This window comes from Chaetodon auriga, chromosome 7 (genome assembly GCF_051107435.1).
Source record: "Chaetodon auriga isolate fChaAug3 chromosome 7, fChaAug3.hap1, whole genome shotgun sequence".
In the NCBI taxonomy this organism is placed as follows: domain Eukaryota; kingdom Metazoa; phylum Chordata; class Actinopteri; order Chaetodontiformes; family Chaetodontidae; genus Chaetodon; species Chaetodon auriga.
This window is the reverse complement of record NC_135080.1, coordinates 17,873,180-17,900,298: the sequence shown is the minus strand read 5'-3', so window position 1 is coordinate 17,900,298 and position 27,119 is coordinate 17,873,180. Positions and strand designations below refer to the sequence as shown.

Below are 27,119 nucleotides of genomic sequence, written 5' to 3'. Positions count from 1 at the left end.
AGAGCCAGCACAAATCACACAAACACCTCCGCACATGTTTTGAGCATAAGGTCACACAGGATCTGCTATTAATATGTGCAAAATTGCACACTCAGCGATGGAAAAAAGGGGGTTTTGCTTGACAGTTTGAGCTTCAGTCTGCAGAGTTAACTGGGGACACAAGGCTAAATAAATATATACCAGACCAGCAGTTGCTCAGAGCAGTCAGCTTGTATGTCTGAGTGTGTGTGTGTGTGTGTGTGTGTGTGTGTGTGTGTAGTGAGACGAAAGGCATATTGGCTTTCTGGATGTTTACACATGCCATGCAGACGTAATGCATTCCTTTCTCATCCTCTCTTCCACTTCTGTCCCCATTAGGAAGAAGGAGTGCTTTTAGTGTGTGCAGTATCTCAGTGTTGAAAACTGGGCCATGTGAGCCACAGGATTCCTCCTCTCCTTTACTGTTAACAGCATTAGACAGTATTACTTCAGCATTGAACATAAGTTATTTAAAAGAATGCTACAGTTGACTGCTGTAATTTCATGTCCTATTGTCTATATTTTCAAACCTGTGCTTAGTTATTTATTTATCATTTTATTCCAGAAACATCACTCGTGAAATGCTACAGAAATTCTGTATAGGGTAACCACAAAGACCACAGTTGCTAGTAGAAACCTGAAGTTACCCAGACAGCCAGTAGGGCGAGGTGAAGGGCTTGGCTAGGCCCCTCGGCTTGGATGCGATGTTGCCTTCAGGTACTACTGGAAATTAAACACACTAACCACATTAAGAAATAAATAGGCGCATTCAGTATATAAACACCACTGTCTGGCTTGCAATGTACAGCAACTGCACTTAAAATGTATCTGTATTCATTAATCACATCAAACTTTAGTTACTCCCATCCAATATCACCAGAAGGTCATCTGGTCAGCGCTTGTGGATGGTATTTTAATACTACAGAATACAGTATGATGAGTAAATGTGATGATCCTGACAGTCATGTTATGCCTTCTAATGTTGGGACAGCATCAACTAGGTTGGTGTTTACATCGCAATTGGCAGTTATGCGGAAACTCCATTTGAAACAAACAGCTGGTGTTAAAGTAAGTTCATTTGTCATCATCAGTGGTTATAAAGCAGCACTGTCTCAGTGGTAAACTCGGTTGCAAGTAAACGTCCTGAATCCATATTTTTACTTAAGTGGAAGTATTAGCAGCAAGATATGGTTAAGTATCAAAAGAAAGAAATACACATTCATGTGTGAGCAGCATGTTATTGTTGCAGATGGCCGAGGAGAAACTCATTTGAACTACTTTGTACAGTTCAACAATGCACCACATTCAATAAACTGATCGTATGTTTTATATGTAACATCTTCATTGTCAAAGTAACGAGTGACTATAGCTGATTAAAAAGTACAATATGAGTCTGATTGCAGCAGAAATTCAAGTTTCTCAAATACGTGCTTAGGTACAGTCCTTGAGTAAATACCACTGCTTATACTTCTAACTTCGGTCTCCGCAGCTTTCTGCTTTCACACTTTTCACATACAGATCACACGCGGCGAAGTCGCCACTCACATTCGCGAGTTTGTTTTATTCCGAGGTGCCCCTGAACGCGTCTTAAGATTGTAGCCTACTTTGAAGCAGGCGGGTTGGGCCAGACTCCAGTGAATCCACACCGACCGACCGACCGACCGGGGCACAGGAGGGAAGCCCGGCGCACTCACACGGCTTTAATGTCCATAAACAGGGCGCTAAACCAGTTCAAAGTGTGAAAAGAGGAGTCGTGGTTTCGGCGCAGCCCCGCTTCTCCTCGCCTTCCCCTCTTTCGCTCGTAGAAATCAATGTGGGATAGTGAACGGAGTTGACAAGCCCGCTCCACTCCTGTATCTCCTCTCTCCTCCCTCCTCTCGCGCTCCACACGAACCAGGAAATCGTCGAGGTGTGCTTCTTTACACCGCTAGTGGCTACCCCGTTTGCGGGTGTAGATGCGTGTTATTTTTTCGCCCGTTTTCCTCGTTTTTTTTATTTATTTATCTCACTAATTTGACTTTCAAAGCCGGGGCTTCAGCTCTGAAGTCAGCCAAACTTCCCTGCGAGGAGAGGCTCTCCACTCTGGCCGAACAATGAGGTGGGTAAAGCGGCTCAAATCCCTTCATCTTCATTGTGTTTCCCGGCTACATTTTGTGTTTCGGCCACTGGTTTCACAAAGGCTGACTGTTAAATCCTGACCCTGTGGTGTCTCTTTGGACTCTGCCTGCTAGTTTAATCGCCACAGCAGTTGTTTCCGACACATTAAATCGCATTTCTCCCTCAGGAATGAGTCGAGCCTCCTGACTGTTTTGTTTCGGCTAACAGGGACACACATGACACCGTGGAGCAGGTTTTTTGTGACCTTGCCCAGTGAATAACTTGATAAGAATACGAACGATTGGTGAAAACGGATGTTCGTATGGTTGTAATGAAAGTATTCAAGTGTGGCTGCCTTTTGGGAAACTAGTCACAAAGTGTTGGGCTTGTCGAGCAGGTCAGATGACGAAAACATAGCTTTGTATCGGGTTCAAGCGCTCCATGTTGATCCTTGCTTTGCTCCTTTGGCTGCAGCAGTTCAGCGTTATTGTGCCTAAATCAAACCACTGTCATGCAAATACTCCATAGGTGAACAGCAGTATGTTTATAACTAGGGTCAGAGGTGAGGATAATTCAGACAGCATGTGAAGGGGATTCAGTGTCTTGCTCAAAGGCACTTCAGCAGGGTGGATTCCTGTCTATATAGGGGGCTCCATCAGCTGCACAATGACCACTTTGCCACCCTGCTGCCCCCCAGTGCATCTGCTGCTTGTATCATGTCATGCATTCCACAGCCACGCATTAAACCGATCCCTTGCCTACTATTTTTCTCCCTCTGGGAGTTTTAGGAGTTTGCACCGGGAACAAAATTGCTCTGTGGAAAGCTCATGTCCACAAATTCCACATCCTGTCACAGCCTGTGTGCAGTTGGCAATTAGATGCTTTGAAGCCACCGCTTCTCTGGGCTCACTCCTTTTTCTTTTCTTTGCTCCTTCACAATTAAACAAGAGTAGTTGTCAAGGAACAACTTTTGTCGCTTGAAAGCTCGACAGACCCAAGTTTAATTGTGGACAGCGAGGCACTGTGGTGCAGCGCCGATAACCTGTGTGACTAGTTCTTTATCTCAAAACTGAGTGCGCTGCCCTTTCTGTAACAATATATCTGAGCTCGGCACATGGGTTGGTCCTGGGTTTGTATTTGTTTTTCACATATTTCTGCATAGGAACTTTGATTACAGCAGGAACTGGAGGCACTTGACCTGCCTGAAATCCTGCCACAGTCACAGTAATGCGTTAAACATACCCTGTTAATGAGGCATTCATTAAACAAAAGAAATAATAGACCTGTAGACGAAAAGACTTCTTTGATACACCTGTAAGTATACCTGCAGCTTACGAGTTATTGTCAGACAACACGTACACACGATCACTATGACAACACACTGTCCTGCCATACATACTACACAATAAAATTATTACACATCATATAATAAGATAAGCAGCAAACTGCTTTATTGTGGAATTGCTCAGCTGCAGCCATAAACCACTTCGGTGCAGACTGCACCAACGACCCACAATGTTAACGTGAGGGAGTCTAACCTTTCTGTCTATATTCAGGTTCCACTGGCCCTTCAAAGTGGTGTCTCCGGGCAGCTGATGGGTGACATCTGTCTTGATAATTGTAGCTCTAACTTTATCTGGATACTGCTCCTGCTGGCTCTCCATTGTGGCCAGTTCATGTCATGTCACCTTGTATAATAGGTAAAGGCTGGAATGCAGCTCCGCTCATGTTCATTGTCATTTGCCCCGGTGGTATGTGAATGTTGACACAGAAGTGCAGTCAGTTGGTCAAAAGTTCAGCAATTTGACCCAGTTGAGAAAATGGTTCATTAATGCATTCCAACTTTAGGCTGCCTATTACGTTTGCGGTCCGTGGAAACGTCTGCGTTATCTCCACAGACCACCCTCAGCGCACATCTTGTGAGTGGAACGAGGTGCTCCAGAGGGAAAGTAGATGCTTTTGTGGCATTTAGCGAAGATGCACAGAGGCATGTTTGTTTATCTTCCACCTTACAGTCACGGTGACTGTGTTTAGAACACTGTATCAGCGTTTAAGGCTTATCCTTGTGGCCAAGCGGCGCAGGAAGTGCGTTCATCTGCAAAATGATTCACTGTTATTGTCAGAGGTGACTCGTGTCTCCCACTATGATTCACCGACTGGGTCCCTGTGACTAAAAGACTTGTCCTATCTGACACTAACAGCACGGCTGCCTCAGGCTCAAGAATTAACACAAGTGACGTGAGCATACACACAGACAGGTGTAATGCATCTGCTTACCACACACTGTTTGCAATCTAACGAGTTCCCTGTGCTCAGTTTAGACGCTCCACATGCCTGGAAGCGATGCCAAAGTGGGCTCCTCCACTTTGCTCCTTACAGTCTTGTATGAGCTTATTATTGATCAGCCTTAAAAGCAGGGAAATGGCCTCCCCCTCAGTCTCCTTTGTGTCTCAGCTCCAGCTTTTTTTCTGCCTTGGCAGTAAAGGGAAAGGAATGCAGCTCTAGCAGTGATCTTTTGCAGTTTTGCTGTCATGTCTTCTTCCTCTACCAAAGTGTTTATGACCTCATGTTCCAACAGGCCAGTAGCTGTTATTTAAGGCATTTAGCAATATTGGTGCACATGCCCATGTAAGGATAATAAGATGAAACTCATTGGTGTTGCGATAACAGCGCGTTCATGCCACAGTGTTGTGTAATGTTCATTACAGTGTGTTTGGTGTGTCGGGACACTGATTTTTTTCATGTCTCCACTTGTTCCTCTAATTCCCTTACAGTCTTTTTTTTTTCCTTTTGAAGTCTGATATAAACTGCAGAGTATAAACAGACTTTTCGCCCTGTTTGCAATCAATGTTGCTCCCTAAAGTGTAATTCAAAATTCCTAATGTTAAGAAATACTATTTTCAGATTCACCTTCACTGTCTTTTGCAAACTGTTCCCGAATACGTGGGAGACATTCTGCGTACATGAAATTATTGCACTTTTTATTGTGAATGTAGGCAACCTTTTCAAATTTGTTTCTCCACCAAAGCCCTCTTAATATCCACACTTATCCCCTGCGCCCCATGAGCAATAACAATTTGAGGTAATTGTGCTGTGCTTGTGGGAATTCTTATCTATAATGGATTAAGAATAATGGCTTTATTTCATGGATAAAGAGTTGCATGTTGATATGCACTTCAAAAGGCTCCTGAGCGCATTGCAGCACAGTTGGTGTGACTAAATGATCACAAAGCCTGTATGCTTCATCATCACGCCTCGCTCTCCATTATTAAAATGGTTTTGTCTTGTGAGTTTGTCTCCCACAACATCCAATCACTGCAGCCCCCTCCCTTGAAACAATTTACCCCTCTTGGTCCTCCCACCCCTCATACTCATAAATAGGCCATTATGCGGGCCTGCCTCTTGGATTAGATGCTTTGCTACAGGAGTTGCCCAACATACAAAACCTACTATTGTCTACTTGGTGACAAATCCAGTTTGCTCTGTGGTGGCCGATGCCTTTTCTTAAATTGTGCCTGTAGGCTGTTATGTTCCCTCTGTATGCTATTATTTCTTCTGTGATCACTTATTTTAAACTTAACCTTTACGTTAGGCAGCTTGTTGGTCATGTGTCACCCATATTAAGTGTCGTTCACTGATCTTGGTGTGAGCCCATTGTCCCAATTTCTGGGGAAACCCGTGTAAATTGCTTGCAGCGACTATAATGGATACAGGCTTGTCATGATACATGCATTTTTATGAGTGTATATATATATATATATATATATTTAAATATATACTGTGATCCAGAGCTGTAACGGATGATCAACAAGTTCGATAAAATAAAGCAGAATAATTCAAGTCATTTATCCGGCAAAGATGCTTCCAAAAAGCTTCCAGCTTCTCACATGTGAGGATTTGACACTTTTGAGCTAATTAGATGTGTTTCCATTGACTGGTTTGGAGGGAATAAACTAGGCCACAAAATCTGTGGTTTTGTCAGAAGTTGGTGGTATAGGCTATGTTGTGCATGGCTGTAATAACCAGAGAAGAAGGAGTAGAAGTCGTAAACCGGGAGCTAAACCGATTGTTTGTTTTCTTGCTTTCTCTTCTTCTTTGAGGTTTATTGGCAGTTGGGAAACAACTGATTTTGCTTCAGGTTCACAACCTCCCATAGTGTAGCCTGCTACCTTTGCCAAATAAGTTTTGAGAGCAAGCATTCATCTCATGTGACTGATCAGCTGTTTCCACTGTTGGCGTCTTCCAGGATATTCCCACAATGCACGAAAACATGGCCTGTTAGGAGTAACGGGTATGTGTGGACAGATGAGTTCTTCTTCTTCCTGTTTAAGATGTATTGGTGGTTGACTAACAGCTGTTTTTATTTCTGTTGTCTGACCTCTATTTCCTCTGCTCTGTGTGTAACAGCCATGTCTAATGTATCCTATAGCAACTTCTGACAAATCTAGGCTATGCAAAGTATAGTTTATTGTCTCCAAATCAGTTGATGGAAACATGCCTTGCCTTTTTTTTTACCTGCCTAATGGAAAATAAAAAACGGGAAATATTTAGTAAGTAAATATCTCCATGGAGACTGACCATTGTCTAGATAAACATTGGCATGACCTGAAGCAGAGGGAAAAAATCTGAGTCAATCTCTTAACCACGGCGATCACTGAATGTGGAGTTAAAAGCAGAATACGCTGGCCAGACACACAATTGCCATTTTGATTTGCAACATTAGTTCAGCCTGACATTGTGATTTCTTCTTGGAGGGGACATGTTTTGTTTGGTTTTGCATTAACCAGTCAGGAGCAACTGAGGTATCTGTCCCTCCGAGGTCCTTTTCCGTCCATCACAGAAGCTGTGATAGAGGTTACGAGGAGCAGTTATCCAGGAAATAAGTTGATTTAACAGTTGTGATATATGTTAGTTGACTCACAACATGGATGTAATAAGGTAGCCAGGTAAAATTGAAGGACATTGACGTCACCGTTTTTCATCTACACAGCTCTCATTGGATGATTGTCTCTCCAACTAGTGGAGCCCCTCGGCGGTCCCAACATCAGACGTATATACAGTATATAAATTGAACAAATCTGAGATGTGTTTATCCGAGAGGTCAATTTAGATGTCTGTATCTTAGCTTGTATGACTTGTCTTGTGGCAAAGATCTAGCTGTCACCAGTGTGAAAGAACAAACTGCTCCACAGTGACTGAATGTAGTATAAGTCACCTCTACAAACCCTCTTCCGGTAGCCAAACAGAGTGACATCATCCCAGCTGACGGAGAGTCTGGGCCTAACAACGTAGTGAAACCAAAGCTTGTTGTGGGCAGAAATGCAGTAGTGATATATTGTATGGTCAGCACTGCTAATGGGTGCAAAGATACATCGGGTTCATCAGGGGTCCACTACTTAATGGAGCGTAATGGATGCGAGTCAGTATAAAAACTGCTGTATGCTGTCAGCCATCTCAAGCATTCCTGTCTTTCAGATCCTCAGATCTTAGCTCTACTTATCTGGGATGGTTGTGATTGCTGATACACAAAGGCTGTATTAGATAAAGCAATATTGGAGGGAGCCCAGCAGATGATTTGTGGCCAGCAGTTTCCTTACATTATCATTAGGCACCACTTAAACTCTGGGTACTAAGGAAAGATAACGTTGCCTCGGGAGAGTTTGACCAGACATGGACAAAGGTAACTAAAAAGAAAGGAGCAGTGAGAAAGGGAGAACCTGTCTGGTCTTCTTCAGTTTAAGACTGAACCATTTTCTGCATGGATGACGCTTGCTGGATGTTGCATGAAACTCCCACTCTGTATAAGCAGCAGTCTGGTCTACTTGGACAGTACACGTTTAATTTGGGAACTTGAGGTCAATTGGGTGGTCAAGAGGACTATCTTTTTGTCATCAGTGAAATAGTTAATGCTCAGTCATGGGTGAATATTGGCCTGAATGCTACTCGTGCTGTTTTGTTTGTACATAGTTTCAGTTTGTAGCAGAATAAACATCACAATGTGGATTGGCCGGTTTGGATCAACGTCTTTTGCATTGCTTTTTGCTTAAGTCGTACAGAAGTTCAGCTGAGGCTTATTTTAGATCTCCTTGTTTGTTGTTCAATGTTGAGATGGAGAAATGAACTGTCAAGGTCTTCAAGCGCACTCAGACTCTGTCATAAATGTCTTCTGATGGCTGGACTTGTTGTTGGTGTTGTGCATTGTACTGTAGGTGACTGTAAAAACAGGAGCTAGAGTGCAGAATTGAAGAGGTGCAAGCCGGCCCAATGAGGCTATTATCCAGGTAACCACCGTCTGCAAAGTACACTAAGGTCAAAGTCTACTCACTCACACCCTCATGCCACAACGTGAAGCAGGAAACATAATTAGGTGTTTCCCTCCTGCTTTTCTCTGCTTTTTCTTTTCTCAACTTTGGGCGCAGAGACAGTTCTCCTCTGGTGCAAAGGAGAGAGTGCACATGTTAGAGCAGCTGAGAAAGGGGGAGGGAGTTTTCTTAACTTGATTGTTCTTCTCTGGAGAAGCAGGACCTGCCTCCTCCTTCGCCCAAGACGAAGAGGATGTGCTCCAACCTGTAAAAGGAATTGAGCTCAGTGAGGAGGACAGAGGTGAGATGGTTCCAAATATGGGCATTGAGTGTACCAGTTGTGCCCCCCCTCCAACATACACACACACACAACCGCCCTGCTCTGCCTCAGAGGCGGGAAGGAATTCACCTCCGCTCTTGAAGTGGTCACACAACAAAATGAAAGTTCTCGGCCAAACGTCTATTCAGCTTTTCCACAATGCTCGATAAACGATGCCAGGCAGAGGATGAGTCAGCGCTCAAAGAATGCTGGGGGGGTTTTTCTTGGTCGAGGAGTTTCAGCTGAAAATGTCTGAGTCCATTCAGACAAAGATATTGAAGAGAGGAAGAGCTTAAGAATAGCTGTGCCTGGATGCCTCTCTCTGTATGGCTGACTCGTGGAGGCAGAAAGCAGTAGCCTGCAGCAAGCGAGTGTCTATTTGTGTGCTTCGGCAGCATGCTACGACCTGTGAGAGGAGAAACAGGCATGAGGAAAAGGACAAAGAAAGAGGGAGTGAAGTTCGGCGAGGGGGTAATAAGGCAAAGGTGCATGGTCTAAAAGCTTTTAATTTTAGATTTAGCCTTTGCTGTAAGCAGCCTGTACTGCTTTGAAAAAGGCTAAAACATCTTTCATCAAACCTCCAAAAGGCTTTTACAAAATAACAATTTCCCTCTAAATTAGTTCTTCTTTCTTTTTTTAGCCTTTACTTCTTAAAAATGTTGGTGATTTCCTTTCTGTTTTGTTCATAAATGACATCCTTTAGCAGAAAAGAAGCCGCATCAGAGGGAAGTTTAATCTCATGTCTGGGCGTCAGGCTACACATTAACGTTTATGGGACAGCTGTCTCAAACAGCTCATCAGGAACTGTACTTTGACGTTTGAAAGCTTATCTTCACCTACTTTTACAGTCACTGATAGACACTGAATGTCGACGTGAGGAAAAAACACATTCAACGAGATGTATGTTATTCAGAGAGGCCTTGATTTCAGAGTCATGTGGGCCCGGCTCAACATCGCTGACAGCCATGCATGTGGCCCGAGGGTGCTTTGAGGACAGTGTACTGTCAGATGACCGGGCCAGCGTCAACAGGCTATTGTGTGGACTCCCCATGTCCGAGTCAGCATCAGAGGTCAAGTACTTTACCACCACCGTGACCTCAGTCCAGTGTGTGTAATGAGGCAGTGTAATACTAACAGGCCCCCCCCGATTAACCGCACAGCCTAACTTTTAGAATATTTCATTATATGTATGTTATTTAAATATAAATTTTATAAAGAGGACATTCAAATACTGCCACATGCTGTGTTTTCCCATGTTGCCTCTTTGCAGCTAACACTTCCTTTTCTCATTTCTCTGTGGAACATGACTGTCCCATGGGTGTCTCTTGTCAATTGTCCACTTTCCCCTCGTTGCTTATCAATGAGTTCTCACTGTATACACTTACATATCTATCTAATCTATCAAAAAACATATTAAAATCTTATGAACTCCGGAGAAATTCTCAAATCCAGAGGAAAAAAAGAAAGAATGTGCCGATAGGGTGGAATAATTTCTTTTATTTTATTCTTTTTTTTTTTTTTATCTGCATTAAATAATTTTCAATTGACTGTAACATTCAGAAAGACAGAAGAATTCACCTGTAAATTGTTAGTGGAAAAACATATAAAAGTTGATCCACATAGTATATATAGACATTTAAATTGATCCCTTTTTTTCCCACAATATCGATATCATGCATGGCTGTCATCCGTGAACTGTGGTCTCTATTTTTTATCAGGCTGTGAAGGAGAAGGAGGAAGTGGTTAGCTTACACACACGCAGATGTTATTAAGTGACTTATTGTCGTTCCCTGTCTGGCCTTAGTGTGACATATGACTGTAGAGAAAGAAAATAAGTAATGAATCATTGTTCATCTAAGGTGCAGCGCGGCCGCCTGTAGGTTTACTTTTTACATTTGGCTGAGAGATGTGTGTGTATCAATTCCAAAAGCTATGAAAAAAACATGTTGATGAGACATGAAGCTGCCCGGATATTATGATTGTTCGATTGCACGCGCTTGTAAAATGTTGAGCGTGAGTCACACCTGAAGGTTTCTGTCCTGTCTGCTCTCTGTTTACCACAGAGGAAACAGACAGCAAGGAATAAGTGCTCCTAAAGGCAAGGAAATTGCCCGACATCATTAAAAAAAGAGAGTTGGCTGTAGTTGTGAGGGCCTTTCAGAGAGTATTATGCATATAGGTATTATGAACCCTTGAAGGAGAAATGAGCCTCACAAATTGGGAGGGACAGTGAGCCAGGAATAGATGCAGAGACAAAGGGTATTACTCTACTTAGTGTTTGACAACCCTGTGTAACTTCAGTGTGTCTTGCCTCAGCCTCAGGACTGAAGTCTGTCTGTCTGTCATGGATGCCCCTTTGCTTTGTAAAAGCGATGCACAGGACGAACGTACTCCCGTTCATTTCACTGTACTGTATGTCCTCTTATCCCTGCACCATATATAAATGTGAACTGCAGTGTTATGTAATATATCTCTGAGTGAATGCCACCAAGAGGCATCTCGTGACAGATCTTGCACTCGTTTAAATTGTTTGATTCAGAGGGAATGGTGACGGGAAGTAGAGAAGAGTGGAAGGGGAGCGTGGTGGGAGGGTCAGGTAAACTTACGAGGAGAGGAGGAGGGACGAGACAGAGCCACTGGGCCTGACTGTACTTGCCAGCACATTTGGGGAAAAGCTCTGAGAGCACAGCCTTATACAGACATTTCCAAGAGAGTGTGTGCCCCGGCCGTGCACTGCGGTTTCCTGTTAACCCCTTCCCTGACCAAGGAACCGCGGTGGGATGAGGAACTCTCTCTGTCTGTAAAAACGACAAGAGAAATAGTGTTTTCTCAGTGTGTGCGTGCATGTCATCCTGCCGATCATTTCTTGTGCTGAAGTTCTCTGTTGTGTTAAGCAAGTCCTTTGCCCAAGGTAGTTTAAAGGTTGGTGGCTGAAATCCCTCCCCAGAGCATCAGCCAGTGACCTATTTGTGCTTAAGAGAAAACCCTCTTAAGTCAAGTGGTCACTTAGTTAGCTTAGTTCCACAGCCAGCTTCAGTGTCCTCGCTGGCAAACTGGTCGTCTTCATCAGAGAAAGGACAGGAATAGATTGTTTATGGCCATGCCGGTTGTGGTTTATTCCAGTGCTAAAACACATTCAAACCCAGTTGTGAGTCTTCTGCACCCTGTTATACCCAGGGACCGGGTCAGCACACTGACACACGTGTTGGCAGGTTGACAGGTGTTGAGCCTGTGTGTGAGTCCTTGGCTTAATGCGCGTGTCCAGCACACGCTTTTAGAGTCTCGGTGTCCGTAGTTTTATCAATAATGCAGCTGCTCACTCTCGGTCTCACTCCTGAGCCCTCGCTTTCCCCGCTATTAAATATGCATCCACTTCCCAGTCCTATATCTCTGTCCCCTCCCACTTCCCATAAGCCCTCTCTGCCCTGCACATCGACAGCATGCTCGATGCAGATGAGATGAGATCAGAGAGCGCTGCGGTGTTTATCCGTCCAACCCGAGGTGGTTTAAACCTGCTTGAAGTGACCGATGGGCATTGAGTGGACTCAACATTGGCAGTGCATGCATTCTGCATCTGAAAAGTAAACCTGTCATTTGTATTTGGCAGACAAAGTTTGTAGAGGCCCAGAATCTAAAACATACGCAGCCATTTCTGTATTGCACTTTTCATTTAACATAGACTCACAGAGTCACCTCTTTATCAGGCAAATAGCAGCATATAGTATCAGGAAAAATATTTTAGAAGTATCCTTTAATGCTGAGGCGCCTACCTCAGTCAGGACCACCCCATCGCTATCATATTTACACATTTTTGCTTATATTTGAAGCTCTGTCTCACTCGGAACCTTTAACCTCTCCACACAGTGTCAAGGGTCATCACAGCTCTCTCAGCTTCTTGGTTTGTCTGCCTGAAAGCATTTGTCATGAAATCTTAAGAGGAATGTGCAAAGTTTGACCGACACACAAATAACTAGAAACTAAGACTTAGAAAAATAAATACAGGAAATATAAGTAAAGTGCCAAACATCTGCAAAACCCTCTACTGTACAGGGTGCCAAAAAAGCACAGAGACTAAGTTACGATGAAAATTCGGACTAACATTCACTTTGGGCACAATTATTACAAGACGTGCGCCAAATAACACAATAACAGGAAAGCGTTTTGAAGTTTATGTAATACACTTTTCTGTGATTGACAGCAAATCCAAAGCTATGTGACGTTTTGTGAAATCGTAAACCACTCCCATGTGTAATTTACCGTTTCTATCAGGAGTACTCAAAACGGTTTAAAGGGATATTTGTAGGCCTAAAAATTTAAGTAGTTCCTGGTTGGAGAAAAGTGAGCATCCCAAACACTGAATCATTCATCTAATCCTAATTCTTTGCTCATTACTCTCCCCTTTTTATACTGTCGCTGTGAACCAAAATACATTTTCCACTTAACGTGGACTGAATTTCAATGTTATCTACTCATAGGAAAATATAGGATAGGTGTGTGTGTGTGTGTGTGTGTGTGTGTGTGTGTGTTTGTGGACATTGATTGTTCAGGCTGAGGCTGTCCTTATTAGGCAGTGCTGGCAACAGGAAGTGGGTTGTGGCTTTGGTGCTGTGTCACAGGAAGCAGCAGATTGTATCACGGGTGGGACAGATGGAGGTGGAAGAGATGGATTAGGGGACTATGGGGAGAGCATGGGGGGGGGCAAATAAGGAGAAGAGGGGGAGGAATGGTAAAAAAAAAAAAAATACCATTGGAATTGACAGTCAGCCACCTTTGTTCCTCTGTGTGCTCCTCTCCACCCTCTGTGTTCACTGTTACTCTTTTGTACTTGGTCTTATTTGTTTATACCTCATACCTGTATGAGGTATTTGTTTGGGCCGTATTTGTTGTGGTATAAATTGCTGTTTCCAACAATCAGCACTTTGTTTAGCTTTGAATCTCACTGTCTCAAATGCAGACACACTCTGCAGTTTCTCACACCGCTCCCTGAACTTGCATATGTGCAGGCATTGATGGCTGTGTTGCAGCTTGTGTGCATTCTGCATGCATGGAACTATAAATAAATGCTCTGTCACTGGCCACAGCACATGTTTTCTTACAGAGTGTGTGGAGGTTGATGCAGAGCAGGTGGAAGATTCCAGAACCTCGTCTCTTTGGCGGAGCTCGGCACAACTTCCTGTCTTTGTCACCCTCCATTGTTGTCGCGCCTCCCATCTTGTTCGGCATCAAACTAATGTCTTTTTCTCCTCTCAAATCAACACTTTGCTGCATTCCTTCTCTTACTCTCTCACCTCAACATGTTGTTTTGTCTTATGTACAAGAGGTGAGAAGTATCTTCTACTCTGCACTGATGCTAAACACCTCAATCACACGATCGTGATTAGATTAATGGACTAACTGGTGTCTCCAATGTGAGGATTTACTTTTTCTCCACTTTATATAATTGTAAATTGAATGTCTTTGGGGTTTAGACAGTCACAGGGTTTCCATTATCAGGTAAATACTGTTTCTTACCTGTTGAAGTCTGACATATTTGCATCTCTCCAGTCATGATGTTCGGTGGAAATTTCCACAGAAATTTCCACATTTGCACACCCTATGTGATGAACGAAACAAACTGATGAAGCACTCATTCGGATTGAATACCGTAGTCTGTCCGAACTGCCATAACCGCAAAGAGTGACGAGCTACAGAGATCAGATCATGGCCAAACAAGGGAACCTTAAGTCTTTTCTGAAACCAGGCAGGTCTAATGACAATGATGACGATGAGTGCCACACACAGTCTGAAGTCACGCTGAGGAGGCCGCTGATGCCGTGCCTCCTGCTGAAAAAGAAACAAAAATGTTGACCCTAGCTAGGGTGCGACATTATAGATGGGAAGAAAAAGTTTTTTGCTCACACTGCAAGAATCAGAGGGGAAGGATGGATTCACCAGAGGAGCAACAACATGAGAACCTCAGCTCCTACTGAGCAAACCGGATGATGTCATTTTTTATATAGCCCGCCTTTAGGTTGTTAATAGACTCAGGAAACAGAGATCATATTTGTCCAGGACGTTGAAATCATCCGTATTGTCTGACTCTGGGTGGTAAGACCAAAGAATGTTTGACAGGAAGTTTTCACCATTTTCTGATATTTTTGTCGAGCAATTGAGTCATCAAGGAGATGGTCTGCAAGTTAATCAATAGTGAAACCAGTTGTTAGCTGCAGCCCTAATTGTGATATATGATAGCCGTGCTAAGGCAGATCCTACTCTGTGATCAGTCCAGGGTGTGGTCTCGTTGTCTGTCTGACAGCTTGCCAGACACCAGATGAAATTCAGAAGCTCCACCATCAACAACACTCAGCATATAAGCACACTATACCGTTTTATCCATCAGGTGTATGTTTGTATCATAGCATACTTTCAAAAGCACTGTATTGTGACTCTCATCTCTTAAAATGGTTTATTTATAGCGGAGACGACTGAGTGTTTTTAGTCTGTTTGTCCATCCGGTGTCTCCAGTTCCTCTTCACCTCCGCCTGGTTTGGCTTCTTCCCTTCCAGCTGCAGTCCACACTACATAGCACAATCTCATAGCATTTCAAAGTATCATTAGATATTTAGAAATTGATAGCAAAATGGTTTTGTTCAACTCTAATTTATACTTGTACATAACTGTAAAACTGTGAGATTCACTGAAACTGAAGTTGAAGCACATCAGTTATCACTCTCACAGGGCAAAATATGAAAGAAAAGAGTCTTTGTGGACATCTTTCATGCAGAGCCACGGAGATCTGTTAAACCTCTGCAGGTCTTCAGGGCTGTCGCTGGAATAAATAAACCAAGTGTTTGTGGTAATGACTGTGAAGATCCTTGAAGATTTTATCAGCTGAGTGTGCAATCACTACCACAAACCTCTGTGGTTTCATTCTTGGGGCTATATTTTGACTGTCTTGCAGTTGCCACTACTTTCCGCTCTGAGGTGCAGGCTTTACGCCTCTTATGTGTTTTGTGTTGTGCAAAGGAAATGATGCACCTCTCAAAGCCTTTATACATTTAATAAGGTCAGTCCCGTACTGTTTTCATCTTAAACCTGAAGCTTGGTTGAAGGATAACAAATCAAATGTCAAATTTACCAATTGTGTCCTGAGTGAGATTTTGTTTTTAACAATTCATTTGCGGCCTTCATGTTTCCTGTATTCACATTAATGTTGTCTCTTGCTCCCTGTCTTCCAGTGAGTCAAGTATTTGCCAGGCTCGGGCCACTGTGATGATCTATGACGATAGCAATAAGAAGTGGCTGCCGGCAGGCGCTGGACCCCAGTCCTTCAGCAGAGTCCAGATCTATCACAACCCCACCAACAATGCCTTCAGGATAGTGGGACGCAAGATGCAGACGGACCAGCAGGTACGTCTGCCAGCTTTGGGCTCGCTGCGTGTCTGACAGGCTTCTAGTGTTTGGAGTGAGTGTGCGTGTGTGTGCGCGTGCGTGTGCGCGTGTGTGTGTGTGTGAGAGACTTTGCCTCTGGAAATGTGAGTGTATGTAGTTTTGTGTGTGTGTGGCTCATTCATCTGTGTTTGTCATGTGACCCTGTGGGTGTCTGTGGTCTCCTCTAGGTACCTAAGGGTGAACGAGTGAGCAAGTGTGAGAGAGTTTATCTTTGTATATGCCCATTCATTCACATGACCTTTGTGATACCACACACTGGGCTGGGAGACTATATAAGGAGTATTCACCTTATGTACTCTGATCATTTTGATGGCAGTACCCGAGAAAGCATCATTGTCAGTCGATTTTTTTGCTTTTTAAGTGCCTTCATTTCGTCAATTGCATGCTTTGATGCATGTATGATGTCAGGCTCCAGTACTACAAAAAAGAAACTGGTGACCTACTGAACTGTTTCACCAGAGCCCACTGTTTCAGAGTACACCACCGTTCCTTGTTTGGTTTATTTTATTTACTTTGATCGTAAATCTTAATGTTCGGAGCGGGCGAGAGGCTAGGCTGCTGGATTTACGGCTGAAATTTCTCACCATGACAGGACACCGTTGTTCACATTGTTTATCTTGTCAGTTGCAGTCAGTGTTTTTGTGCTTTGGGAGTGCAAGAACATACAGGTCTACAAGTGGCTGAGAGGAAGCTGAAAAAACAATCCCAAGCTCATAGATGAGCTTCATGTTTTGATTGCAAACAGCTGGCTGTGATGATTTCAAGTGCTGGTCTGTTGTATTTTACATTTGTCAATTTCACTTATTTTTTAAATATTAAAACTAACGGCATTCATTGAAGGATGATTTGATTCTCATGAAGATGGAATACATGGATATCATGAATCAGCCATGGTTTCAGCATACACACACACGGTGCAGGTTGTGCTTTGTCCAAGTGTTTTTATAATTAATGCTTAACCCCTTATGTGGACTGGCAGGGACGATGTATTTACACACTCAGACCTAAAGCTTTAACACATTGTATTGATGGGCTTGATGTTCCAGCACGTTGGATAAGGAGAACAAAGACGGTTTCCTCGTTGTTATCGCCAGCTTTATGACTCACCAGATACCACCAGATAAAGGTGGTCAGATTCCAAGTTTAAAAGCTGGGTAAATTGAGTTTGGGTGGGTCTATTCTTGACTGTGGCCCTGCTCTGCCTGCTGCCTCAGTGTCTCTCTCCTTCTTTAAACATTCAGGACTCTAAAGTGTTCCCCAGAGACAGGTCTTAAAGTGGATGATGTTTCCTGTGAGATAGTTAGCCTGTTCAACCATTTCCTGCGACAATTTAGGGAGAAGCCTGATACCCAATAAGGACTCTATATTTGTGTTAGATGGAGGCATGAAGCTCGGTTTAGGATGGTGGTGGATGAGTGCACAGAGGAGCTAATGAGGGAACACAGGGTGGCTGTATTTTCTCTCTGCTTCCCTATTTTCTCTCTCTGGCCATCTGCATACAGAGTAACTTTGTTGTTTTCGCACTTGTCTTTTCAATTACTTTTATGCATTATGATTGTATGATTAACTTGCTTTGAAAACACAAGAGGAACTGTGGTATTAAGGTTTTTCTGCAGGCATTCAGGTTGTTTGAACATTCTCCGTTCATTTGCCTGAAAACGATATAAAAGCTCCCCCTTTTGTCCTGCTTTTTAATGTGTTCCTGGTCACATCCTCAGTCTGTCTCACCTGCCTTTCTTGCCTTTTGACACGATTGTGGAGAGTTTAGGAATGCGGCTGTCTGCAGTGGCAGTTGGATTTGCTCCCCTCTCTTTTCACTGCACGTTGCCCGCTGTGATATTCACCCTGACAGGGTCTCTTCTCCGCTCTGCTCTGTGGAATCCAGAGGCTGTTAAACAAATAGTGAAATGGCGCGTCAGCACATTCAGGCAGCGCTCAAACCCAAAACATTTTTTTCCCGCCTGGTTCACAGGCTTCACGCCACCTGCTGGGTGGAATATAAACCAGGATAATCCAACAAAAATAAAACAGACACTGTAATTTTAAGCATTTTAAGTAATTTTAAGGCATGTGGGTTTAGGGGTTTTTTAATAGTTTTTCCAAGTTTTTTGTTGGGGACCCACCTCTCAGATCCTTTTCCTCATCCTTTTACATGTTTTGGGTACTTACTTTAAATCTCTGATGAGCAGGTTTGGATTTGGTTTTAATATTTTCAAACCTCAGTATTTGTTTGAATATCGACAAAAAGAACTGATTTTGCTCACCATCTCTACCAAAAAGGATCCTTACACTGATCATCTGTTCTCTTCCTTTCCCAGGTGGTTATAAACTGTCCAATTGTGAGAGGTCTCAAGTATAACCAGGCCACACCCAATTTCCATCAGTGGCGGGATGCCCGGCAGGTGTGGGGGCTCAACTTTGGCAGCAAGGAGGATGCTGCTCTGTTCGCCAATGGCATGTCTCATGCTCTGGAGGTGCTCAACACCATAGCAGATGCAGGTAAATGAGTTCTCACTAGATTCTACTCCACGGATTTTCCTGTTTGCTTACCGCTGATTGGGCCCCATTCATGATAGGATGTCCACAGATTTGATCAACAATGTTTCATACACCTGCAATCTTCCCTAGTGCTGGCAACTCTCTCTCCAGACTGCATTCAGCACAGCATCTCTAAGTTTTTAGGCCCCCTCAGCTGATCCACATGAGCTGCTACCTGTCAATGTCAATGCTACACATTGTGCTCTAATAAAGCTGACACAGGTTTTCCTGATTACTAGTTTTAATGTTCATTTTCTGCAAGTACATTTCTTACACTGCCTTGCTGCCCTTACTAAGGGTTATCCGGACATTATGACAGGTTTCCTGGAAAGTGCATCCACTTTAAGAGCAGACCTGAAGAATTTTACATGAGATAACCAGGCTAGCGGTCTGAGAAAATAAGAAAATGTGATGCGATAGCAAGGTTCACCCTGTTGTGTCTGCGCGAGGAATGTGCTTTGTTATGTCTTGTGTGTTTTGATAAAGTGGCGTGCTCTTTGCTGGCTCTTGGTATAGTTTTGCAGTGTGATCCACAATCGACACCCTTTGGTTTTCCATTTTGTTCATGTAGTTTTAAACATGCAATATGTTAAGATTGTGAAGCACCACCCACCACAACACACAAGCTCCAAAGTCAAAGCTAACATTAGTCTACTGCAAAGCATGTGAAATATATTGTGATATTGTGGTTCTTGCTGGCTAATGTTAGCTAATGTTAGTTTGCATGCTGACATGGTCAAATTGCTAGCTAGATTACGTCAGATATTTCATCTCATCGTCCCTAAGCTGATCTGGCTTGTTAGTGGGCTATCTTGCCGTTTGCACCTTACTTCATTAGCTAATGATACAAACCAACCAAGACCAGATCCATGCAGTGTAGCTAAGTTACGACTAGCTGGCTAACCTTAGTTTGCTTGCTTGCTGCAGTGTAGCTAAGTTACGACTAGCTGGCTAACCTTAGTTTGCTTGCTTGCTGACATAATCACTAGCGAACTAGTGTCTTAGTAGATATGGTAGTTTGTTGGCTTGCTAATGTGATCCGTGACAAAAAGCAGGGACAGCCAACCAGCTAACAGCTAACTGTAACCTCAGCTCAGCAGGGGTTGACCAGCTCCCTTGCCCCTACATAGTGTGAGCGTAAGCCACAGGATGCTGATGGCAGTTTACATAACAGCCAGCAGTGTCGTTAATAACAACAAAACATAACTTGGTCATATTCTGCCCTTATCCATGTCTCAGCTACTGGAAACTTATTCCAATGTCTTTTTAGCCTTTTGTTTCTGTTTCTGTTACATCAGCTGCCTATTTAAATCAAATCAGATGCTTTGTGTATCTTGTACAATTGAACCATGAACAATTTTTTTTTAAAATTGTACTGTCTGGGCTGAGCTCTACTGAGCTGTTGTACTGTGTGGCAATCCTAGCACAATTATAGATAGTAAAATGCCTTAAAGGACCAATCCTTGATTGGTCCACACCACCCAGCATGGCTCTCGACACGGCCCTCAAACTTTGTTCACTCAGCTGCATGGGTATAAAAGGTGTGTACCAATAAAAGCACATAAAAAGTTTTATTAAAAAAATATCACATGAAACTAAGTCATAAATTGCTCAAGAGCTGTTAAAACCATTTACAGAGACATCTTATCCCATACTCCATAATGTTTTCATTTGTGTTAATGTTTCTTGTGTTGTGTTTTGACAGGCTATGCAACCCTCCCCCGCCCAGTGTCAAATGGACCTTCTCCAGAAGAGCTTGAACAACAGCGGAGGTACTTCCAGACTTCCTCTAAATGGAACACACCTTTATTTTACTTGTCACATTCTATTGTGAATTCCATTTGATGTCGCCTGGCCCTGATTCAGCAAAAAAATTTAGATAACCATGACAGCATTGTCAGACTGCATCTGGATCTGCAAGCGGGGTTTTTTTTGAAGTAGATTTTCTTTCTTAGCAAGTTGTTAGACAAGTTGGCTGCCCTGTGAGGTCCATGTTAAGTTTTTGTTGCTAACAGAAGCACACTATCCTCTGGGTTTAGTTGCATAACAATCAATAGCAGGTCAAGCTGTCTTGGCTTTGTGGTTGCCCTGTTGGCAAGGTTTTGTACACACGCATATGTAGAGGATTTGATGGCATTAGCCTGACAGTGCTAAACCCTCCGTCAGCCCCTGTAGGTTAAAGGTTAAAAATACAGCAAGGCAGACTTCTTTTGCATCAACCCCACCTTCTCTCCATCTATCTGTTTCTACAGCGAGACCCCTTGTGGTGACAGCATGCACGCCAGCATAGACCAGGCATTAACCTTTTAATCTCATTTAGTCTAAAAGGTAATATGGTGCACAGTTGGGGAGGCTTTGTGATTGGCTAGAGGGACTGTCTGTCAGGCTGCTAGCAGTCTCAGTGGCTGCTGGTGTACTGTGGCTTAGGGTGCCTTTTAAAATCTTTGAAATCCAGCATAGACACAGGTATTGTTGCATATTATTTGCATTAATGCTTTTAGGTTTGATGAGCATAGATTCACAATATTCAAAGGATCAAATGGAAAAAATCGTCATCGCCCCTCCTCCTTTTCTGGGCACTCTGCCTAAGTCAATCAGCTGCGCTTTAAATCACAGCAACTCTGTCTTTGTGTGCATGATGTGAGGACCTGTGCATTTTGGAGTGGGTGTATGTGTACATTGTATGTGTGCTGTTCTGCTTACAGCTGTTGTGAGTGACAGATGTGTGGGGGGATAAGGGAGGGAGTGGTAACGAACCGAGGCAGCTCGAATTAGGCCACCGTGCCCAGCTGTGGACTTTTCAGTGGCAGGCTAATCAGAAGCTATGGAATCAACCTCTCGTCCTTTTACCAGTTTTATATATCTTGAGTCAGCTTCCACGCCACTGCCAAGTACTCTAATAGATGCAGTTGCTCCAAAACAATGGCTGTTGCGTAAATAATAAAATCATTTGGGAGACTTTTACATATTAACTTGGGATGGCTGAAAGCTGGCATTACCCATCATGCCCTTTTGCTGTCTGACTCCCTGTTTTATCTCATGCCTAATCCGTCTAATCACAACAGCCAAATGAAATCTAATAACTTTCAGCTTCATTTGTCTGTCCTGTTCATCCGCTGATTTTATTGTGAGCATGTTTACATGTATTTGCTGCTGACAGATGTCTTTGTTTGTACGTAGGCTGGAGCAGCAGAGGTTGGAACAGCAGGAACGGGAGCGACAGGAGAGAGAAAGACAGGAGCGGGAGCGGCAGGAAAGAGAGAGACTGGATAGAGAAAGACAAGCGGCTGCAGGTCAGGAAACACCTGGGCTGGTCAGCATAACTCCAGTGCAGTCCAGTCTTAGAGGGTCCTCATATTTCGCAGAGTCCAAGTCTTTGTCTTTGTCTTAAGTGAACAGTGTTTGTTAAGGCCCCCACACACTACCATAACCATGATCTTACAGACTCTTCACATACTGTGCAAGAGGGGTCCAATAAGAATTTTATTGTATGATACCAATTTTAAATCATGTCAGGCTTATAATTCATAGTTCTGTGGTGTAAATGGAGAAAAATATATATGCCTGCAGAGACACCTTATCGTTAGTCTTTGACAGATTTGAATTTAATTCAATGTTGGGTTGGCCGGTGTATACTGCGTCATTTCCTGCCATGGGTGTGTAGACATGCGTCATAGCAGCAGTCACATTCTGACTAGAGTTTCGACACAGGCCATCCTTGGGCACCAAAGCTCTAGATCAGCTGTATTGCATCACGATTTAGGATGACTGTTTTGCATCATAGACCAATGATTTCCACCTTTCTGAAAAGATTGTCAAATGTCTGGGACCTTTACTTTTTCCTCATTTATGTGACAGTGCACCTGCATCACACGGGCATTGGCACATTGTTACTGCTAAATAGTTCAGGAATGTTGCTGATGGTCCCTCTCTGTTTTTTAGTCTCTATTCCTCCACCTCCACCTTTGGCCCCTGGAGGCCCCGCTCCTCCTCCGGCCCCTCCTCCACCCCCTGGCCCTCCTCCAGCTAGTGGTATCCCTCCCCCACCTGGACCGCCTCCCTCAGGACCACCTGCCTCAGGACCTCCGCCTGCCCCACCTCTGCCCCCTGCAGGAGGAGGAGGAGGTGGAGGAGGAGGTGGGGGCTTGGCAGCTGCCCTTGCAGGAGCTAAACTCCGCAAAGTATCCAAGGTGAGCACATAACTATTGTACAGACTAGTGGATTTGGACAGTCCTGTTACTTTGCTTTTGAAGTAAACTTGTATGTAGTTGAATCCATTATGTGCTTTTCTATTTATGCACATGGAATTATGCTGCTGTAATGATGCAGTCTTTCATAGTGATGATTCCCGCATCCGTCAGTGTTTATGGAGCCATCATGCCTGCACAATGTCTGCTGAACTCCTCTGTGTTTTTGTTATTTGCTGCCCTCAGCAGGAGGACAGCGGCCCTGCAGCTCCAATAGGCAGAACTGACTCCAGCCGTAGCAGCAACTCCTCTCTTGGAGGAGGAGGTGGAGGTGGTCTGATGGGTGAAATGAGTGCCATCTTGGCACGAAGGTGGGTGACATCACATTTTTGAAGTCAGTTAAAATATACAATGCCCACACTTAATTAAGCCATTAGGCTTACTCTATGCCTGGTGATACATGAATTAGTTTTCATCTTCGTTTATTCCCTTCCTTCTCTGATTGAGTGTATTTAAAATGCAGTATACATTGTGTCACTGTAACTGTTCCCAGTCTATTTAACTGTAACTGACTCTTGACTAACTTGAAGTGATTCCTCTTTCCATCAGGAGAAAAGCTGCAGACACTGGAGAGAAGCCACCTGTGAAGACACAAGATAATGTAAGGGTTTTTTGCAAGGCTTTTTTGTGACACTGCTTTTGGTGCTGCAAAGAATATATAACAAATGCTGTTTTTAGATCTGACCCAGTCGGTGACAGATAGTTCTGTTATAGAATAAAGTAGAAACGGGTTGAGGATGACTCACTCTCATCAGAAGGTGTCTGTCTTTTCTATACAGGATGATTCAGAGCCTCAAGGTCAGAGCGGTGAGAGCTGAACATTTTTATCTGTAGCATGCCACCTACATTCATTCTGATATTAATTTTTACGTAATGTACAAAGTGGATGTTAACCGCTCGTGTTTTTATACATTCTCCTTCTCAGACACCATGAAAAGACCTTGGGAGAAATCTACTATGACCAGGTAACGCATGCTTCAGTCAGTAGATCTGACTGTGCCAACCCCCCCCCCCCCACCGGTGTTTGATGTCTCACGTTTGAACTCACCCTCAGAGCAGTTCTCCATCAGTGTGAATGTGGTTGTGTGAACATGTGTGCTTTTGAGTGTGAATGTCTTCCATTTCCATTCTAAGAGGAGGGTGTGTGTGTCTCACTAACAGGAATAACTCCATCGCCAAGAGCATGGACTCCGCTCCCTCATTGTCTCAAGGTTCCAGGTATACATGCTGTCCCGTTCACTCATGACCTCAGTCCCCTTTGCTTTCTTTTCTCTCCAGGTTAGCGCAGCATCTCTGCAGCTTCATACTGGGGTAGCATATTTTACAGTTGATAGCACCACCTAATGGATCAGAGAATGGCATACACCCAAGGGACTTATAGATGTACCAGCTGAGTGTGTTACCTCTGAAAACTGCATAATAAGATAGAAGTCTGACACTGTGATTAATGCTTATTTTTCACTTCTGAGTGCTGGGGTCTGTGCTGTCCTCTTGTGGTAAACCTTACCATGTTCTGTTTTATTTTTACAGCTGGTTGTGTTTTTTACTGCTGTTGAGACATTTTTATACAAATGTAAAGGGTGGATAAATTCCAACCAGTACATAAATGTATGCAAAATCAAATTATATCTCATTGCATCTCTTGGTGTACATTTCTGCAACTTTCCGTTCACTGTTCCTTCATCCCTCTGGTGCTGTGGTGATGTGCTGGATTAACGGTCGGCCTGTCAGTGCAGGGCCGTGGACCTTTTTGGCTTTGTGTGAAACACAAACATAAACTGTGTGTATTTGTCTGTTTCTTGTCCTCTTACAGGCCGAAGCCTGCCGGCAACAGTAACGATGCAGGTGGAATGGATGACTCGGATTTAGAGAAAATGAAACAGGTGAGTTTCTCATTAGCTCAGCAACCTAAGTTCTTGACCAAAAGAGCTCAACACGAATGCCATTACATGCACTTAAAAAACAGGTTGGCCTTCTCCTGTGAGCTGCTTCTGTTAGCGTCATGTACAACCCAGATCCAAAGAAAAAAGTTGGGACGCTGTGTAAAACTTAAATAAAACAGAATGTGATCATTTGCTAATCCTTTTTGACATATACTCAATGGTACTGCTGTTTGTCATTCACTATTTTGCAGGAGATCCTGGAAGAGGTGCGGAAAGAACTGCAAAAAGTCAAGGAGGAAATTATTGGAGGTGAGATTACTTTGCACTCTCTAAAAATGTTAAAACATTGAATTTTGCTTCAGTACACAGTATTTGATGCTCTTTTTGTCTTCTCCCCTGTCACAGCCTTTATTCAGGAGCTGCAAAAGAGAAGCACATAGTTCTGCTGCGTGTCAGGTGTAACGGAGGGATGTGATGGATGTGGGTGAGGCCCCGTTGAGACCTCTCCTCCACCGTGCCCTCCCATGTAGCCCAGGGATTTCTCTCTCTTTTTTTTTTTTTTTTTTCTCCAACACATTTTCTCTTTTCTTTGACACAAACACATGTGAGCATACTTGCTTATGTGTACATCATGCATATTCACTTCATGTAAATGGTAACCCAGGGAACCTCCTCATGTCGCCATCCGGCACTTTTGATGATCACTCACTAATATTGCGGCGGTGATCCCATCGATCCCATCCCTCCCCTGCTCACTCATCCCGTCTCCTCGTGTCCTCCATGTGTTCTGTTCATCTGAACCAATTCAGAGCACATAGCTACAGACACAGTTGCTCTTCCAGTTTGTCATCATGTACACTCATCATAACCCTGTTTTCTGCAGATATCCTGCTACTTGTGTCTTCTCCCTTCTGCTATCAGACACACCATTTACTGATAGAGCAGTCTTCAGTATTCAGGGACAACATACTGTCACATTTTTACTGTAATAGCAAGATGCTGGCATGCTGGGATCCTTTTTTTTCTCTTTTTCTCAGTTGACAAACAAATGTTCAACCTCAAACACTGCTACTGATAGTTCAGTTCAGACATCTGCTCGTAGGGAATTGTCTCGAATGGTAGTTGGAGGTATAAAAGCAACAATAATCGAGGATCGCTCAGAGACCCCAACTCCCTGACTGCTGCAGTGTGTCTCCGTCAAGTGGACTTTGAGCTCCCGGTAATGGCTAAGAACTAAAAAGGCACAACACAAGCTTTTGCTGCTGCCAGATAGAGAAGTTGGAGGAAGAGGAGACAAGCAAAGGGAATCTGATGGACAACCTGAGTGCTGTGAAAGGGGAGTGTGTTGTAGTTTTATGATGTGTGAGAAATGTATTCTCTTTGCATTGCACTTGTTCCAGAGGAAGTGTGTCTGTGTGCCACACTGCCTTGACAGACTATTCCCTCTCACTCATAAATGAGGTATTTGTTGGCCAGTGCAGTGGTCCTACACTGTGCTTCCGCTAGTTATTTTCTTCCATTCTAGCTATGTTTTCTAACTTTGAAACATGAAAATGGCCATGATGAGGTCAATTAATTTGGCCATGACCAACTGCCTTGAGAATAAATATATAAATATATATATATAAGGAAAATATATATTTGTTTTGAGGGAAAATGTTAGCAAAAGTGAAATGGTGTTTCTATTTTAATTGAAATGACTGGTGAATGGGGATTTTGTTTTCCTTTTTTTTTTTTTTTTTTTTTTTTCCAATGATTGTTTTCATATGAAATGTTATTTTGGGTTTACTGTTTCTTTTTTCTAATAGAGTCTAGGCTTTTTACACTGAAATATTAAGAAAACAGCTTAGAGACACTGGATTAGAAATGCCTTTATAGTCGAATACAGCTGCTTCTTGAAATGCATTACTTTGTCTTGAGTCATCTTTTGCTTCCTGTTCTAAGATTTCTTTGATTTCAGACTAATGACATTTTATCAACTATGGAGCTATATTGCGCCACCTTTCTTACACTGAAATCTAAACTCATCTGTTTAGTAGAAACATTTGAATGAGAACCAGGCCTACAAATGTTGTGAAGCAGAAAAAAGAAATAAGATTAAAACAGAAAAAAATTAAAATTCAGAGATCCTTGCACCAATAGATTATTTATTTATTTATTTATTTATCAGCTTTGGTGATCAAAGCTGAATTATTGCTTCAAGACTGAAGATGTGCAGAGAGACGATCTGCACTATAATGTTAAATTAGATGCTTTACTACATTTTGCTTGTATGTGTTGTCAA

At 43.1% G+C, this 27,119-nt stretch overlaps 1 protein-coding gene across 5 annotated transcripts; it reads left to right on the top strand.

The window, feature by feature from the left end:
* Positions 1-1,663: 1,663 nt before the first annotated feature.
* On the top strand, positions 1,664-26,841 carry vaspb (vasodilator stimulated phosphoprotein b). Of its 5 annotated transcripts, none has more exons than XM_076735622.1 (14): positions 1,664-2,116; positions 15,954-16,125; positions 18,486-18,666; positions 20,411-20,477; positions 21,886-21,998; positions 22,648-22,895; positions 23,142-23,263; positions 23,502-23,553; positions 23,732-23,759; positions 23,878-23,917; positions 24,114-24,170; positions 24,766-24,835; positions 25,087-25,144; positions 25,241-26,841. In XM_076735622.1, the coding sequence occupies exons 1-14, from the start codon at positions 2,112-2,114 to the stop codon at positions 25,273-25,275; spliced, it is 1,248 nt and encodes a 415-aa protein (XP_076591737.1). In that variant the 5' UTR covers positions 1,664-2,111; the 3' UTR covers positions 25,276-26,841. The 5 variants fall into 5 exon arrangements, with proteins under 5 accessions (XP_076591737.1, XP_076591738.1, XP_076591736.1 ...); XM_076735623.1 differs by having other exon boundaries at positions 23,139-23,263; positions 23,732-23,750; positions 25,241-26,840; XM_076735621.1 differs by having other exon boundaries at positions 23,139-23,263; positions 25,241-26,840.
* The last annotated feature ends 278 nt before the right edge of the window (positions 26,842-27,119 follow it).